Here is a 19,235-nt window from a genome sequence, read left to right as displayed (position 1 = left end):
TCACCTGACCCAGTCATGCTCACTTACCTGACCCAGTCCCTGCCAGTGATTAGTGCTGCGTACCGGTACGCCGAACCGGTACTGGACTTGTAAAAAGTTTCGGTTCAAGTCCGGTTAAAACCGGAACGTCGGGAACCGGTACTTGGACTCTCAAAAAAACTAGCATTTACGTATATTCTGGTGTCTGTGGTTATTTAAACATTCCCTGATAAACGTTATTCAGCGTCAATAAATGAGTGCTAATCCCAGTGTGCTCAGTGTACAACATCACATGTCATTTCACCTTCGATTCACGGTTTGAAAACGTAGCATTTCGCCACATGCTAATGCTAACCGGAAGTGAATCATTTTCTGAATAAAAGTATTAAGTTAATAGTGTGAACTTCCGGTTTTTTCAGAATAAAACTGATTTAAATTAAATAGTGTATTTAATTCAAAATTACGCCATATCAACATTGATTTGAATTTCTAACAGTATGTATGTACATCACTATGTATGTAGTATGTACTGTATAATGTACACATGTAGAGTTGTAGAAAATACATGGTGTACAGACTGTACAGTACACTCTGACTGTACAGTCACTATTGTAGCCTATACTGTATAGTAGGTGTGTAACAGTGTAATGCGTATAGTCTACTCTACACTCTATCTTTCAGCAACGTTTTAGGGATTTAGGCTCAGTCAGCTCAGGGACTGTTTGGTTACTTTAGTTTGGTAAATGAAATAAATGTTTGAACTTTGTAGTAGTTCACTGTAGTTGCTGTCATAAGTCATTTGTAGACTAAGTGGCAAAAAGTGTTTTTTTTACATTTGTACTTTGTAGAGAAATTTAGACACAAGTTGGAAGGGAGCACAATAAACCTGATGAGTTTGAATTTGAGTTGATTATGAGTTAATTTTCAATTGATAATTAGCTCACAATAAGTTCACTTTAGTTACTCACACAACTTGACACAAGCCATGGGTTCAGGTCCGGACTTATAAGTCCGGACCTGAACCTGAACCTCTGGACTTGAGTCCGGACCTGAACCTGAATGTGAGTGCAGGTACACAGCACTACCAGTGATGCTCACTCACCCGACCCAGTCCCTGCCAGTGATGCTCACTCATCTGACTCAGACCCTGACAGTGTGACTCTACCAACCGACCCAGACCCTGACAGTGTGACTCTACCACCTGACCCAGACCCTGTGAGTGCTGCTGACTTGACTGACCCTGACTCAGTTGGTGTTTCTCGTTTAACTTTCACAGAAGTTGTTGATGAAACCAATGCTATTTGCACGCAACCCCATAGTGTTCATGTGGGCTGTGGTGATTCAGTCACTACTAGATGTGGGAGGCATGTCAAACCTCCTAAAAAGTTGATATATGAGATGGCAGCACAGAAGGTTGAAGATACCTCATCTGTTACTAGTTCAGTTTTTGCATTCTTCCACAAGATATTTGAGGTTTAAGCAGTCAGGATACTCTACCAGTTTTTTTTTATGGGTTATATCCGAGTAGTATTTGTATGCGTTTGTAGATTTGTGGGTATGCTATGTGTGTTGCCTTAGATGAGATGCTTTGAAGGTGTAAATGGCATCTTCTGCTGGTCTGAGAAAGGTATTGGGCCTGGTACCTCCCTATCCTTTTTCACTCCCTATGGGAGGATTTTGTATCGACTGTAATTTGTGTCTTTGATTTGGTTTCACCTTAAACAGCCACCACAAATATTTTTTTATTTTTCTTACCCTCTTGTCTTGATGATGTTCAGTATTTGCCTGGAGTTTAACAGAATTTAAGGGGGGTGTATGTAACAGTGTAAATAATGAATGTTTGTTTTATTAAATCCTGTTAAACTGGGACTACAGCCATAATTTTGTTATTTTTATTTTTATTTTTGAAAAGCCGCAACCGGAAGCTAGTGTTGCGCTGAATGTGGTGCATTTTCGGAATCCGTCAGTATTAGAGGATTCTTAGCTTGGGTGAGTTGTTGCTCTGTTCACTCAGTTGTAGATATAATAATAATTGTGATCTACGTGTACTATTTTGTGTATAATCTATGTGCATTTATTGGTTAGCTAAATGTCTTTAGATTCTGTAGTGTATCACTTTTTAAAAGAATTGTACATAAACTGAGAGTGAGCCGTTTTCCAGCGAACTAGTTAGCCGCTAACTAGTTAGCCACTAACGTTGTGGAGGAGTGCACGTGGCATTTACGTTACTGACGTGAAACTTTCCTTTGTAGAGCAACATCTCACTGAACTGTGGCTAAACTGTGGATCTGTGTGTTTATTCCATGGTTTGCAGGTATGTTTATTTTGAACTGGTAAATGTTTTATTGAATACTGTTCATCTAAGTAATTTGATGAATCTTTATTGTCACAATTACAAACTAAATAGTTTTATGTTTGTAATAAATGTTATTGAGTTTCTTTATATTTAGAATCCTTTTTCTCTAAACAAATGATACCACTATACGATCACTGTAAAAGTATTAGAGGATTCTTAGCTTGGAGCAACATCTCACTGAACTGTGGCTAAACTGTGGATCTGTGTGTTTATTCCATGGTTTGCAGAATAAACTAATTGATATCTCAAACTGACTCCGGTGAAGTACAAAAAGCAACAGCAAAGCAGGACCCAAGTGTCACACATGCTCAGATCTAAGAACCAGTAGAAATGATAAAAAAGTAAAAGTCTGCTGCTTATTGTTCTACTAGGCCAAAATAGAGTCAAAGAGTAGGCTATATGAGAGTGAGAGTGTGTTAATTAATATATTTGGCAGTTTGGAGTAAGTGTAGATTTGTTTGTGTGTGTGTTTCATGTATAGCTCTCACGATAATTAATTTTGTTGGATACATTTTCCCGGAAATTATTGCGATAAACGATAATATTGTCGGCACCGTTGTATGACCATTTTAGACCACTGACATAACGATAATATATAATAATCATTCAAGTACATCCTTTCAAACTGCTAGTCACATCCTCATGTAAATGGCAATTTATCGAGTTCATTTTTATTTATCGTACGATACGTCAATTAATTGCTTATCGCGACAGGCACACAATAAAACAGTGGAAACAAACATGTGTTTGACTTTCAATAGTGAATGAAACTTTGTGCCTTTTATAGTCTGTCCAATATTGTGTATTTGTATATATTATATATCCTATATATAGGCTATGCTAAGGTCCTGCTGCTGACACGATAGCAGTCATTTCGTGCGCATATGTAATTAAACCCATGATATCAAAATCTCACTCCAGCCAGGTACCCAAAGTTGGCAACCCTGCTCTTATGCTCCAACACAGTTGCACGGGGTGCAGAATAGTTTACCCCCACTTTCGGGCAAGACATCGGGGTACTGCTTTGCCCGGTCTTTAGCAGAAATGTTCGTCGGTAAATGAGATGGATTATATTTTTTCATCTTGGTGTTTTCTCTCTCGTGTGAGCTCCACACGTTCACTCTACGGTGTTGTTTACCTTCTGTGATGCGCGAGCTGATGACGTCGCGTCATCATCATCATCACTTCATGATAACGGGAAAATATTGATGTCAAAGCACCCTGACTTTACCCACATCCAACACTTTTTAAATAAACAGAAACACTGACAGTGAGACAATTGTTATCCCCTAACATCAATGCTTTCCTTCACTAATGCTCATTTGTCTGAATGGGAGCAAATCCTGCAGTCTGTATCTAAAATAATGCAGAGTTTACACAGAGTAGAAGCTGATATACAGTAGTGCTATATTAACACCTATAGTTGTGGAATGAGGTTGTCTACATTATGAGTGTAATTTCTGGCTGGCGGTTGTCTTGAGAAGGAAAATATCTTTTAATGAAAAAGTGCAGAGGTAATAAAATGTTTGTGAGAATTTTTCAATAACTTTGCAGTTAGATCTTCGGGGGATTTTATTCCCTGCACCAAAAAGTAGACAAAGCAAGCTGTATGTTGGTCTTACTATACAATCCCACTCACCTGCACGTAGTTATTTTCAGCTGCGAGCCCTTTGTCTTTCAGAATCTCATCCACTGTTTGTTGTTCTTCATCTTTCAGACCTTTTTGGAAGTGGGGAGGATAACATGATGACTGTGCATTGCTAAGAACTCATTGTGTAGTTGTTTTTTCCAATTTAGTTTGAGACAGGCCTACCCTCGAACAGTTTGGCTTGCCCGTGTCCATCCCTCTGTAAGCCTCTGAATAGTTTGTAGCCTGCGTCCGGGCTGGCCAGCAGCAGCCTGAATCCCTGTGCACAGAAACACAAGAGACAAAGATAACAGCAGCTGCCCCATTGTCCTGGGAGCTCATTCAATCCATCACATAAAAGCATGTCGGTATCCACTGGTAACAGCTAGTAGCTTCCTGTCTCCTAACTATGCAACGTATCCTCATAAAACAGTGTGTTTCATATCTTAAGCAAAGTTATTCCGTATTTTTCGTGCATTCTCAAATGAATGACATGCAAATTGACACGTGTTGCACAACAGCTTTTTCAAAGTAAACTTGCTTCTTCACAGAAATAAACTTTGTAGTTTGGGTTAAAATGACCACTAATGTGGTAAAGGTAAAGCACAAAGAAGGCAACTTTTGGTTCAAAATAACTAAAGTTTCTATTTAAAAGGGATCATTTACCTTTCTGTCAGGTGCAGGAACAAAACTCATGAATTCATCTATGTGGCCGACTACAAGCCAGTCAGAGAATAAGGCAACGGGCTCCTGAACCTTCTGAGCCCACAAGAAGTCTTGGACTACTTTGGTCATGTTGCGTCCTTTAGTGGCCCTTGAAGAAAAAGACAAATTAATTAAATAATGTTGACAAGTCCTCGCCACACTTTGTTTTGTGTTCCCCTGTTACAAACGTACGTAGGGAAAGCCACTCCGATGAGGATTCTGCCCAGGTGGTAGTTTTTCCCATTGACGGTAACGGGAGGACTAACCTCCAGATTACCGAATGAGTCCAAACTGCTCACGTCTTCTCTTTGGGCCACCCTTGTCACATAGCCAAAGTCGGGGCCCTGAGGACATGAAGGTGGTTAAGGCTCCCGCTCAGACATGTTTCAAGACTCGAGGAAATACTCTGCTTTCAACATTTGTGTTGAAGGTTGTCCCCGAAAGGGAATTAAAATATCTGGTTAAAATCTTGAAACTTTATTTCAAGAAAAAAAGGAGTCTCACCAGCAGCTCATCGTATGGAAAATCCTTGAGACCCCTATCACGAGGAGAGTCCAGAACAACAGGAAACCGGTGATGAGGTGAGTCGATGTATCCAAACTCCAGCTCGTCCTGAAAATTAGACATAGAGATCTTATCAAACTTTTTTAACAACAACATCATCAACTTGTAAAACAATCAGACATATCCTGACTCAAAATGATGCAGAAAAACTAATGCTTTTATAACCTCTAGGCTGGATTACTGCAACTCCCTTCTATCAGGCTGTCCCACCACATCCATTACAAATCTTCAGCTGGTACAAAATGCTGCAGCCCGTATACTAACTAAAGCCAGGGAAATGGACCACATCACTCCAATTTTAGCAGCTCTACACTGGCTACCAGTAAAGCACATCATTGATTTTAAAATACTTATTTTAACTTACAAAGCGCTAAATGGTCAGGCACCTTCGTAGCTAAAATGTATTTTAATCCACTATTGCCCCCCTAGAATATTACGCTCCCAGGGTGCAGGTCTGTTAATGGTGCCCATAGTCCGCAAAACAAGATCAGGAGTCAGTGTTCAGCTACCAAGCTCCCTTTCTCTGGAACCAACCAACTTCCTGTTTTAATCAGAGAGGCAGAGAGAGTCCAAACCTGAGTGCGTTGAAGACCTACATTTTTAACAAAGCCTTCAGTTAGAGCTGGCATTTTATGGTGTTCATTTTATTTTATTTTTATGGTAATTCATTTGAATGTTTTATGTATTTATATTGACTTTTTTTCTATCTTATTTTATTTAGTTTTCTCATTTGCTGTAACTCCATCATATACAATGTTGTTGTTTGTTTTTAATCTGTAAAGCCCACTGAGACAAACGTGGTAACACTTTATATTAAGGTACACAAATTCACCCTCAACTAGTTGTTAATTAACATGCATATTAGCAGTATATTGGCTATTGATTAGTCATTATAAAACACTTAACACTTAACTTGTTGATCTTTTTTTAACGGAAAAAAAAAAGTTTTTGTCATTCTGTTTTCATGCTATGTTACAGGATACTCACTTTTTTGACAATCTCATGAGTTAAAATCACATTAGAAGTAGGTCTCTTCACTGCCAGTGTGGACAGGTGAAATAATTGCACAAAATACTTTTAGTGTACACATGTCTATGGTGTGGACCTATCATTCATTTGATGAATAGTTCGTTTGATGACTAGTTGTGACTGTATGTGGCCTATTTTGAAACAAATATGTGGTAATGGCGCTACCGCAAAACAGCTGACACATGGAAAACCAGGGACCTGGTGGCATAGTATATTGTGGGAATATCAGATGTCTACGTCGTAGGCGCTGAACGTATACCCACCTGTTGCGAAATTGGAACTGTGGCTGCAGGCGTACTGCTCTTCACTTAAAGGTAGGGTAGGTCATTCACTTCAGAAACACTTTTTGTTATATTCAATGGAATGCTCTTAACATCCCGATAGCCAGTGGCGGCCGGCCAATATATAGGGCGCTAGGGGCGCCACCCCCCCTCTTCCCACATGTTTGATTGTCATTACAAATAAAAAATAAATATATATATAGTTGGTTTCAGTAAAATGTATAATCTACAATAAAATCTCGTTTAAAATTGTTTTACGATGTCTAGTTACTGATAAGTCACATGTTCCCTGCCTGGCCGCAGCGTGTATCATTCCCCTCTCTCGTCTGGGCGGTAAGAAAGGAGCCCTCTATGGGCTCAGAACAGTCTCATAATACACACATGCACACAGAAGGATTCACACTTGTATTTCATGATCCGCAAAAGGATTCACACTTGTGTTTTTCAATGCACACACAAATGTCAGGGTTCTTACACCTTTTCCAAAGTCAAATTCAAGCACTTTTCAAGCATTTTCAAGGTGCATTTTCCAGCTTTTCAAGCAGCTTACAGCTGTTGTAAATTACATATTTATATACACATACTCAAATGATTATTTCCCTACCTCACATTAAATCAGATGTTCTTTATGCTATAAACAACCAAATGTGTGTTTCGTGATAGCATTCTACACGAGGATGAAAAATTAAAGAAAAGAAAACTAAGTTTAATATTTCAAAAGGAGTGACCTGTACGTAGACTGGGCCTCCCATATAACCTGTCTGAGCCAATATAAAACAATCAGCCAAATAACTTTTCAATACATTATTGATTACTATTTTTGAGGTACTTTTATGTTGGAAGTGAACATAAGTCAGAGGTAAATGGTGTACTTTTCCTCCACTACATGTATTTAATACCTTTAGTTACTTCACAGATGTGGATGAATGATGTGAAATATAATCAAGTGTTAAATCAGACTTTAGTTCCACCTGGAGTAAATCCACAAGGTAATTTTGACTACTCAAGACACCTGACTTATACATCTTCAAAGGAAGACTGTGTTCATTCTACAATTACATGGGATTAAAGCAAAATGTAGTTTTACTTGTATAATACTTCAATTTTATATAAAAGACAGTTTGTTTTCATCTGTTTTCAAATAAACAAAGTATTGGCTTTCAGAATATTAAACTTGTTTCGGCAAATTCAGATGATAAATACAACTTTGAAGCTTGTAACGGCATAATTACAAGCAGAGAACGGACTAATGTAACATCACAGCAAGCATAACAACAGCCGGTGTTTCTTATGAATGTTTCCCCGGTACACAAACGCAAAAATACACACACACTCGCGAGCTTCCCCCAGACCAGTAATACAAACGAAAATGTGTCTTCGGGTCAATGTGACTGATTTCGATAGAGCAAGTTACATTTGGTTTAGGTACGAAACATACTACCAGTAGAAATACATTGCTTTCAAAATCGCTCTGTGTCGAATCAATAGATTATATTTTGTGACTATAACACGAAATGCCGTGAGTGCTTCATCCTCTGAACACTAGTGATGGGAATTCCGGCTCTTCTTGGTGAGCCGGATCATTTGGCTCGGCTCACCAAGAAGAGCCGGCTCTTTCTGCTCCCAAACGGCTCTTCAGTTTACCACATATTATACCTTTTAATTAAATCAAATGTAGCCCTGTTTTGACTAATGATTTATATGTGTACACATATATCACTTAAATTATTCAATACATCCTTTGTACTGAAGTATTCAAAAGTAAAAATGACATGTTTAATATAAATGATTTGCTGTGGCCAATTGTTTTCATTGCATTTACAGTACAGACCCGTGTAACTCTCTGATACCACCCAATGAATGCATTGACTTGCTTGTAGAACCACGCTACACAAAACAAATAGCAACACCTATAAAAACTATTTAAAAGAAAAGGGGCTACTGTATCGACCTATATAAAGTATATAAATATAGTTTTTTTATATAAAAAAATATAGAAGACTATATAGACCAAAAGATCCTGCATTTTAGCCATGCCTCATTTCGCTCTATTTGCTCTTTCCAGCGCTGTTTTTGCAGGGGGCTGATTCTGTGAGCTGCAGCTGACCACGCCCCCCTGCAGGAGAGGGGAGCGTGCTCTGAGATCAGCTGCTGGGCTGTCAGAAGAGGGGGAGAAAAAGAGATCTCTGTCCTCCGTGTTTTATTCTTATAGAAGTAAGAAGATAAGTAATGGGGCAGAAACCCTCCTTTTTACGCAGCGGTCCAGACATAGACATCAAACGGCGACACATATTCAGTTGCCAGTTACTTTGGCATTAGGGCAGGGATATCTAGATACTTTCCAAGGTTTGACATAATGAATTGTGCTACTTTTAAAGCAAGCAACGATGTTTTCAAATCTGTAATCAAAAAGCTCCTCAAAAACACTATCGAAGCAGTTCCTGCCGTTACTACGTTAGTTCAAACAGTAACAACGGACTACTTTTCTTAGCGGATACATGTCAATTTAAATCAATACATAAAACTATTTTTTAAATCAATAAAATCATTTTCTAAATCCATAAAAGCATTTCAATTAATATTGGGAGTCATGTCTTTACTTTGTTGAGAATGTGGCCGTGTAATAAGCGGGATAATGTGCACATTGCATAATGTGCCTTCAAGCCGATCTAGATCCCTCCGCAAAAAAAACAAAAAACCGGCTCGTTTATCCTGCAATTATTATTATCCCTCAATCGAGTTCGCTATTCAGCTAGCAAACGTTAGCTTAAACAAACATAACATGCAACATTAGCCTAATCTAAAATGCTCTAATACGGCGTACCTTTCATGTGGCTCGTCAGCGCAGACTCTCGCATCGTTATGTTTGCAAAACTTTGCAGGAGGCTACTCGTGGGCTTGACCCTCGTTTTAGCCATGGCTTGTATTTGTCTTCTGCTAGCCAACGCTCGTTGAAACGGCAACCTCCTGGCACACAGTCATCTATCACTCTCATCAGAATGCCCAGGTCACACATAACACAAACACTTGCAGGTCGCGCGCATAGCGCGGGAAGGTGCAGCGGCGCTGTTTTATGTAGAAGCGAAGCAATTCTTTTCTTTTAATCTAAAAAGCGAACTATTCAGTCAGACAGCAATTTATTGTAAAAGTAAAGCATTTACATTTTCAAGCACTTTATCTCAATTTCAAGCACCATTCCCAAAATTCAAGCACTTTCCCAACCTTGAAAACACCACGTCAAATTTCAAGCATTTTCAAGGATTTCAAGCACCCGTACGAACCCTGAAATGTGTTCCGTTTCATATACATGTAAATAAAATCCAAATACAGAAAAAAGTTTTACATATGTATTTTTGATCTACACATATTCTTTTTCCGTTTAAAACCTCTGCACCTGCAAACACAAACCGCTTTCTGTGCACGGATCGCTGTGCATTTTTGTGTGGGTTTTTTGAGACTCCCCTGACGGTCAGCCGATTCGTACTAGTAATTTTTTCTATCTATAGCCAATCAGATGTCTCCTCAATTCTAAGCCAATCACATGAGCGCGCCCCCACGAGGGTAGATTTATTGCGTTCATGGCGTAGCGCTTCATGTAGGCTACGCATTTTGCGCAGTCGGGAGCTGACAGGTCCATGGAGCCTGCCTGCAGGCACTAATGTCAGGACACCTCCAGTCCACTCTCAGTACATTGCCACTTCCCGAACAGGAAATGCACGCAAATACAAGCCTAAAGTTATATTATTAAGGTACAGCGCCACTTTCCGAACCATTGATGAATGCTTGTGTACACAATAACGGCAGGCAAAACCGTTTTAAATGTGTGTTTCCTGTATGGCAAATACAGCTGCTTTATTTATGTCTGCATGAAGTTGTTGTGAGCAGCTAGGTTAGCTTAGCCTAATCGATCAGTGCACTACGAAGCCAGTGCTAGACAGTGAACTGTCAACGGGGGGGAGCCCCGCCGGTCATTATCGGCCGATATTCACTCTTAATAGTTTGATCGGTGCTCTCTATAAAGGCCGATCAGGAGAGCTGGATCTGATCGATATGGACATAAACGTGAGTGAAGTATAACCGGACGCGAGAGAGAGATCAGATCAGCTGCTGAGTCTGACGGAGACACGCAGCTCTGCATGATCACCTGAAGCTCCGCCCTCTGTTTAGCGAGCTGAATACGCAAAATGCGTATATGAAGTGTCATGAACGCAAGAAATCATACCCTCGTGGGGGCGCGCTCATGTGATTGGCTTAGAATGAAGGAGACATCTGATTGGCTATAGATAGAAAAAATTACAAGTACGAATCGGGTGAGCGTCAGGGGAGTCTCAAAAAACCCACACACGAATGCACAACGATCCGTGCACAGAAAGCGGTTTGTAGGTGCAGAGGTTTTAAACGGAAAACAAATATGTGAGGATCAAAAATACATATGTAAAACTTTTTTCTGTATTTGGATTTTATTTACATGTATATGAAACGGAACACATTTGTGTGTGCATTGAAAAACACAAGTGTGGATCCGGAAATACAAGTTTGAATCCTTTTGCGGATCATGAAATACAAGTGTGAATCCTTCTGTGTGCATGTGTGTATTATGAGACTGTTCTGAGCCCATAGCCCTCAGCCAGAGCAGCAGCAGCCAACACATTGCTGACTGTTGCTATCTGTAAACTATGCAGCCGAAACATAATTTCAGCAAATCAGCGTCGTCAGATTTGATGGTCACAGGGCGGCAATTTCAGCGCCCGATGCAGTCAGTGAGTTGTTTGGAATCGTATCCAAGGTGACGCTACAGTCAGTTGATGAAGATGGCTGCGTCTGCAGGTGGAGACTCCGGGTGCTAGTGGATTGCCGGAGCTGTAGATTAACATTTACATGCTTATTGTAGTTGTAAGTGCAATGCCTGTAGCACCATGGAGCATATGTGTGGGCTGGACCTGTATTTTACAGGAAAGGAGTGAGCGGAGGGTCGAGCTGTCGATTCTTGTTCAGTTTTCTGTGACTCCTCACCCTCTCAGACTTTGAGTTGCGCGCTCTGCTAAAGAGACGCGCTACCATGGAAACCAAACAATGGTGTAGCTGTATTAAAGTCAGAGTGGAAACAGTCGTGAGTAAATCTGATTTAGTCAGAAATCTGGAGAAATGCGGGAGAAATATGACCCCGGGAGGAAACCAGGAGAAGGCAATGAAATCGGGAGTCTCCCGCGAAAATCGGGAGGGTTGGCAAGTATGACACACACACATAATGTTCGTATTCAGTCTCCTGATTTTAAATGGGAATTCAATCATTTGAGTGTTTCCAAAGCACCAGTGTTCTGCAGTTTGTGCGGGCCTACTGTACTGTTGCACAGATTATACTGTAGAAACTATGTCCAGGTATTTGGAAGTTTTGGAAGATTCATAGCTAACCACACTGAAGATTATGGATTATCTCATATTTTTAAGTCTCAATTTGTCCTCCCCCCCCCTCTCTAACATCACCAGAAGTCATAATTTCAGGGGTCATTTCTCAAAATGTTCTTCCGGGGAGGATCGCCCCGGACCCCCCTAGTATGGTTTGGTCACCATTTCCACAGCCCCACCAAAAATATTTTCCACCAGCCGCCACTGCCGATATCAATGAATACATTAAATGCTTTGACAATAAATATATACAAATATTTCATCTGTGGAAGCCGTGGCGCCAAAACTATAAGTGTTAATTAAAAAAAATTGGTATTTCTATCTAAGAATATGTTTTGGGGTATTGACAGTTCAGCTACCAATAGCAAGGTGATATTGACCTGTATGTTTCATATTTGCACATTTATATTTTTGTAAAATTTGTACTGAAGGTTAGACAGGAAACCGGGTACAGGAAGTAGAAGAAAGTGAACTGAATAACATGGCACTACTAATTTTCCCTATGCAACCTGAAGAGTAAAAGGGTCAAGTCCGTCAGAAAGCAATGACTGTAAGTGTAAGCCTTACACTTACACTGTAGGGATTAGTAACATGTATTGTGTTTATGTGTGACATTTGGAGATGTTTTAAACTCAATGAGAAAATGCGTTAGCATTTGCGCATGTAGGTTACATGCTTATTGCACAGCTAGCGTTAGCTATATTTACCTTTTTTACACCTATGTGTTAATCTGTGTATGTTACACGCGCATGTATGAGATCATTGAGTGCCTTGTAACTTATTTTGTTATAGTTTCACTCCGTTTGAATGTCAGTGGACTGCAAATAAGTCAATAAAGGAGCATGGCTGCTAATTCCCTGGCTCTCAAAAGAGTTTGGCTGGTTGTTTAATCTATGTTCCACACTGAGACAGTACAACACAGAGAGAACAGTACACCTATTGTGTAAGTACATACAAGCAGGTCACACAGTATGATAACAAATACATAAACTCTGTTAAAAATCAGTTTTTATTAAAAAGTACAGGCCGCTGTGTTCTCAGCCTTGGAGAAACTTGACATGTTTTTGTATGTGTCTGAACCTCTCTTTAGTGGTTCATTAATAAAACAGATATTTCAACGTGTCCCTACTTTGTTCATGTACTGTTGAGGTTAATTTCAGTAGTTGTGTGCTATAATGTATTTACAAAGTGTGAAGAGGTGGCAACTTCAGAATAAGGAACCTGTTCAGGTCAATTATGGCGCATTTCTACTACACGGCCTCGCTCGGTATGGCTAGGCCTCGTTAGGCCTTGTTAGGACTGGCTCACTTTATGGCGCATTTCCATTACAGTTTAGGAACTGGGGTAGTATCTATAGTAACATAGTGTAGGCGGAGCCGCGACGTCATCTTCAATGAGAACCCCAGAAAAACAACATCAGCCGTTTGCTGTTAGCACTCAAGCTCACAGCTCCTCATATCTGTTCAGAAACTAGACAAAAGTTAAACAAGTACAAACCACAGACTGTCTGTGTCATGGCAAATACAATCGCTGGTTTATTTATGTCTGTATAGGCCGTTGTTGTGAGTGTGGACGGTCGGAGCATATACTGCATTAGCTTAGCCGATGTTAAGAACTTGGTTACACAAGGGAATAAGGACTCAAATGCACGACCCGGGAGCCAGAGGTAAAGTATAATTTAATATACTTTATTTGCCAAAAAAGGAAGTACAAAAAGAAAACAACACTCTTAATAGAGGCGACAAAAAAGGCTTAACATAAATCGCTCACAACGTGAGGACAGAAACTTACGACAGTTTCAGGAGCGTAATTTATGCAAGTGACAAGATTAGCAATCATGGATGAGCAGAGTTCTGGAATGAGGACAGGACAAGACAAACTGACAACAGAGGGAAACAGGGGAATATAAACAGGAGATAACTGGGAACAGGTGAAAACAATCAGGGGCGGGGCTGGCGCTGATGAGCGCGGGAGAACACATTAGGAAAGGGAGTCAAGGAACCTGAAATGAGACGTGACAAATGAGTGACAAGACAAAACAGGAAGTGATAGACAATACAAGAATAACAACATGAAACATGACTGACTAACACTTTTGGCGGTGCACAACAGTACTCCCCCCCCCCCCCCCCCCTCTAGGGCAGACTCCTGATGGCCCAGGCCGATCATACAAATCCTGGATGAGAGTCTTGTCAACTATCAACTTTGCAGGTACCCAGCACCTTTCCTCGAGACCATAACCTCCAGCAGCTTGCAAACCTTGTAGGTTAGACCACCTTAAAAAAACTGGGGTGGTGGAGGGGGCTTGAAGGCGGCAACAAGTTTGCTCTCATACACTGGCTTGGTTTTGCTGAATGGAATGTAGTATGTACTCTCATGGACCTGGGAAGTCGTAAGCGCACAGATACAGGATTGATGACTTTAGACACCGAAAAAGGCTCCACAAACCTTGGAGCCAACTTTTTGGAAGCCATCTGAAGTAGGTCCTTGGTGGAAAGCCACACATTTTGACCCGGACTGTAGAGGGGAGCGGCCCTGCGGTGGACGTCTGCTCCAGCCTTCATCTGAGTCGAACTTCTGAGAAGAGACTGACGAGCCCCAGCCCAAACTCGGCGACAGCGTCTAATCAAGGCATGAGCCGATGGTACCGTTACTTCCCCTTCGTTGGTTGAGAACAGCGGAGGTTGGTAGCCATTGGCACAATGGAAAGGAGAGAAACCTGTGGCCGCCGTGGGAAGAGTATTGTGAGAAAACTCGACCCATGTGAGGTGGTCACTCCAGGTGGTCTGGTTCTGGAAAACGAGACAGCGTAGTGCAGTCTCTAGTTCCTGGTTCAGGCGCTCCGACTGTCCATTTGATTGGGGGTGGTAACCTGATGACAAGCTGACGGTGGCGCCTATGAGTTTGCAAAACTCCTTCCAAAAAGCGGAAATGAATTGTGGACCCCTGTCGGAAACAATGTCATTAGGGAATCCATGGATCCTAAATATATGGTTCATCATGACCTCTGCGGTACCTTTGGCAGAGGGAAGCTTGGTTAGAGGAATGAAATGAACCATCTTGGAGAATCGATCCACTACTGTCAGAGCCGTAGTTTTGCCTCTGGACGAGGGGAGACCTGTCACAAAGTCCATAGATATGTGTGACCAGGGACATTGAGGAATCAGCAGCGGCTGGAGCAGACCCATCTTGACCTGGGACGAGGTTTTATTGCAAGCACACACCGGACAAGCCGCTACGTACTCCTGTACATCCTTCTTCATGGCTGACCACCAGAAACGCTGCTTAATCTTGCACATAGTCCTTTTAACTCCAGAGTGGCACGAGAGCACAGGCGTGTGGGCCCAGTGGATGACCTTGGAGTGGAGAGACACAGGAACAAAGAGCAGGTTGTTTGGACACTCGCTAGGTGCCGGGTTCAACATATTAGTCTGCTTAACGTCCGACTCTATTTGCCAGGAAAAAGCTCCGACCATACGGTTTAAGGGAAGGATGGTCTTGGGCTCTACAGCAAATGGTTCTGGTTCGAAAAGGCGAGACAAGGCATCAGGCTTTTGATTCTGGGATCCGGGGCGAAAAGAGAGGGTGAAATTTAACCTACTGATAAATAGAGTCCACCTGGCCGGGCGGGAGTTGAGGCGTTTAGCCTTTTTAAATGTACTCCAGGTTCTTATGGTATGTCCAGACTAAGAACGGCTGCTCTGCCCCCTCCAACCAGTGTCTCCATTCCTCAAGAGCAGCTTTTACAGATAACAGTTATTTATTCCCCACATCATAATTCTTCTATGCCGTCGTCAACTTACGCGACAGGAAGGCGCATGGGTGTATCCTGTTGTCCTCCACGGATCTTTGGGACAATACTCCTCCAATTCCCTCATTAAAAGCATCGACCTCGACCACAAACTGGCGCTGGGGATCCAGGATGGTGAGAATGGGAGCTGTGGTGAACCTTTCCCTGAGGCGCTGGAAAGCGACGTCTGCCTGGGGAGTCCACTTGAAAGGAACCTTAGGAGAAGTGAGAACATGCCCTCTCAGTAGCAACAGAACTGAAGTTTCTTATAAACTTTCTGTAGAAGTTTGCAAATCCTAGAAACTGTCTGGTGTTGGCCACTTAGAAACTGTGCTGACTTTTGTAGGATCCATCTGAATCTGGTTTGGTGAGTGTTAAATACTGTCTTCCACCCATCCCCCTTCCTTATTCTAACCAAGTGATAAGCATTTCTTAAGTCCAGCTTGGTGAATATCTTGGCAGTCTGAAGTAGCTCGAAAGCAGAGGACATGAGTGGCAGAGGATAGCGGTTCTTCAATGTAATGTCATTAAGAGGGCTGTAGTCTATGCAAGGTCTCAGAGAACCGTCCTTCTTTCCTACGAAGAAAAACCCCGCTCCAGCTGGGGAAGATGAAGGGCGGATAATCCCTGATTTGAGAGAAGAGGAAATGTACTCGTCCATTGCCACTCTCTCTGGCCTTGAGATTGAATACAGTCTTCCCTTGGGAATGGGAGCCCCCGGTAGGAGATCAATGGGGCAATCAAAAGGTCGATGAGGAGGTAGCGACATGGCTTTTGACTTGTTAAAGGCTTCCTTTAGATCGTGATAACATATCGGTACTTTCTGTAGGTCAGGATAGTCTGGGTGATCTATGATGATCCTACTCGGGTCTGTTGGTGCTTTAACAGAGCGTGAATGTTTACACCTGTTAATGCAATCCTCTCCCCACTCCTTAATTTTTCCTGAGCGCCAGTCAATGTGTGGGTTGTGGATCTTTAGCCACGGAAAACCCAGAATAATCGGATGCTGAGCAGATTCAAAAATGTGAAACTGCATAGTTTCAGTATGATTATTATCCACAGTAATCTGGATAGGTTCTGTGCAGTGAGTTACAGTAAACAATAAACGTCCGTCTAAAGCACTGGCGTTAATTGGGCGAGATAGAGGAACAGTCTTTATACAAAGCTGTTTGACTATACCCCAATCCATAAGACTCTCATCAGCTCCTGAGTCTATCACCCCTTGGTCAATGACCTGATCATTAATAAAAATGTTTACCTTCGTAACTGGTCGAGGAGGAAAGTCTGTGGGAAGCTTGCTCACCAGCGCCCTCCTCTTGGCTGGTAAGCTTGGTGTTTTCCCGGACATGAAGCGCGTTGGTGACCCGGCTGGCCACAGTAGAAACAACACTTCTCTCGTAGCCGGCGCTGTGTCTCCTCCACGGAAAGCCTGGTCCTTCCCAACTGCATGGGTTCATCAGATACAGGCGGAAGTGCTGTCCTCCAACGGGCCGAATCCGCTGGCTGGAAAACCTCCTCTGGTGGAACAGCTCGCTGAGAAAAGCCCTGGAAACTGGGATGTCCGTCACGGTCGCGTCGACGTTCTCTCTCTCTTTCCCGAAGTCGGTTGTCGATCCGGATGGAAACGGTGATGAGAGACTCCAGGTCCCGTGGTACCTCCAGAGGAGCCAGCTGGTCCTTGATTGGATCTGACAGTCCCGTCAGAAAAGCGTCGCGAAGAGCCGGAACATTCCACCCGCTGTCCGCTGCCGCCATTCGAAACTCGATAGCATAATCCACTACCTGCCGATTGTGCTGGCGCATCTGAAGCAGCCTTTGGCTAGCTTCTGTAGCAGGTGACGAGTGATCAAAAATACGACTCATAGTGTCTATAATGTCGGTTAATGAGTAACATAGTTCAGTGTCTCTGGACCATTCTGCAGTAGCCCAGGCTGCAGCTCTTCCCGTTAAATGGGTCTAATGAGAAAACCCCTGGGTTGTGTTGGAAATGCAGATCGCACTGCACCAGGAAAGATCTGCAATTTATGGAATCTGCGGAGAACCTCTCCGGAAGAGCCAGCCGTAGTGAGGAGGAAACAACCTGGCTCAGGTTGACAGCGTCAACAGGATCCGCAACATGAAAGCAGTCAGCTGTGACTGACGTCATCGTAGCAGTCTGAAGGTGAGTGATGAACAGCTGCATCTGATCCGTCAGCTGTCGTATCTGTGCAGGGACAGACACTTGGAGCTCGGCCTGGTTTCCTACCAGTTCCTTCACTCCTTGACTGATTAATCCCAGCTGTTCCTCGTGATGAAAAATCCTCACGTATTGGGCTGACAGGGCGGCGTGAAGAGTTTTTGGGTCGGCTGAGTCCATTGTGGTCAGTTCGTTCTGTTAAGAACTTGGTTACACAAGGGAATAAGTGCACGACCCGGGAGCCAGAGGTAAAGTATAATTAATATACTTTATTTGCCAAAAAAAGAAGTACAAAAAGAAAACAACACTCTGTTCTACACCGCCCCCCCCGGTACCGGGGAGAAAAACGCGTCATCTGCAGGAAACAGCGTCTTAGGGCATCTTAACATTTAATAAACTATGAATGTTTTATATCCATGTAACGGGAAGAAACTCAGCTAACTGATCTTTTTTTTTTTTTTTAAACCCAAATTGCTAACGCTCAGCCTCAGAATTAGCCACCAGCGGGAAAATGCTAACACATTACTGCACATAAACTCACACATAACACCCTTATTACTTATCTTAACTGCACATCCAACATATAGGTAACAATAGGTACATACAACATCATCATTCTATGATAAGAACTCGCAAACAGACATCAAAACATGTGGCGCTAGGTAGCTAGAAACGGCAAAATGGCTTACCTTGGTCGTTGTCTGGTCAAAAGTGGTCTTCAATGGCATTACAATTATAAAAACGCTGCTGAAGGTTAATCCATAGGTTAATCCAATGTGTCTGTGTCCCTTTGAAATGATTTCTGATAATCCCTAAGCAATAAACCTGCTTTTCCGTTTCCAGATGTCAGAGCGAGAGATAGGTTCGCTCTCATGCAAAACTGCATTCGCATTGCTCTCATTTCTCAATGGTAACGTTGGTGTGTATGTGGAAATTCCCCTTTGATTCTATTGGCTCTAACGGTCAAAAAGAGATGTCAATCACCAAAATCGACCAATGGGTCCCAGAGAAACGGTAAAACCCCCATTTCCACCCAAATCACCTCAGAGGTGGAGTTTTTTTTTTTATAAACCTCTCTAAAAAGGTCAAATGTCACTTGTTTTGCATCAATCTTGATACAGGGTACTTATTATATGTTGTACTTTGGATTCCTAAAGCTTTTATTCTACCTTACCATCATCCAAGGGTAGTTTTCACTATAAGTAAAAAAAGAATTTTGGACGGACACTATAATTTACAGTTTTTTACTATGTTCAATCTGAATTTTCTTTAAAATAAAAAACATCTATATTGATTCTGACTTTTCTACATCCAACAAACAG

At 42.0% G+C, this 19,235-nt stretch overlaps 1 protein-coding gene across 1 annotated transcript in view; it reads right to left on the bottom strand.

The window, feature by feature from the left end:
• Positions 1-19,235, bottom strand: part of LOC117539507 (protein-arginine deiminase type-2-like) — a 49,965-nt gene that overhangs the window by 20,790 nt on the left and 9,940 nt on the right. Inside the window, exons 10-14 of the mRNA XM_034205705.1 lie at positions 5,172-5,279; positions 4,860-5,011; positions 4,629-4,776; positions 4,149-4,242; positions 3,975-4,054 (exon numbers count right to left, since the gene is read on the bottom strand). Of these exons, the coding sequence (XP_034061596.1) occupies positions 3,975-4,054; positions 4,149-4,242; positions 4,629-4,776; positions 4,860-5,011; positions 5,172-5,279 (582 nt within the window). The remainder of the gene's footprint in view (positions 1-3,974; positions 4,055-4,148; positions 4,243-4,628; positions 4,777-4,859; positions 5,012-5,171; positions 5,280-19,235) is intronic.

The sequence above is a fragment of the Gymnodraco acuticeps genome, unplaced genomic scaffold, assembly GCF_902827175.1.
Source record: "Gymnodraco acuticeps unplaced genomic scaffold, fGymAcu1.1, whole genome shotgun sequence".
Classification (NCBI taxonomy): domain Eukaryota; kingdom Metazoa; phylum Chordata; class Actinopteri; order Perciformes; family Bathydraconidae; genus Gymnodraco; species Gymnodraco acuticeps.
Note: the sequence above shows the minus strand (reverse complement) of the source record. Positions and strands in the feature narration are given on the sequence as shown.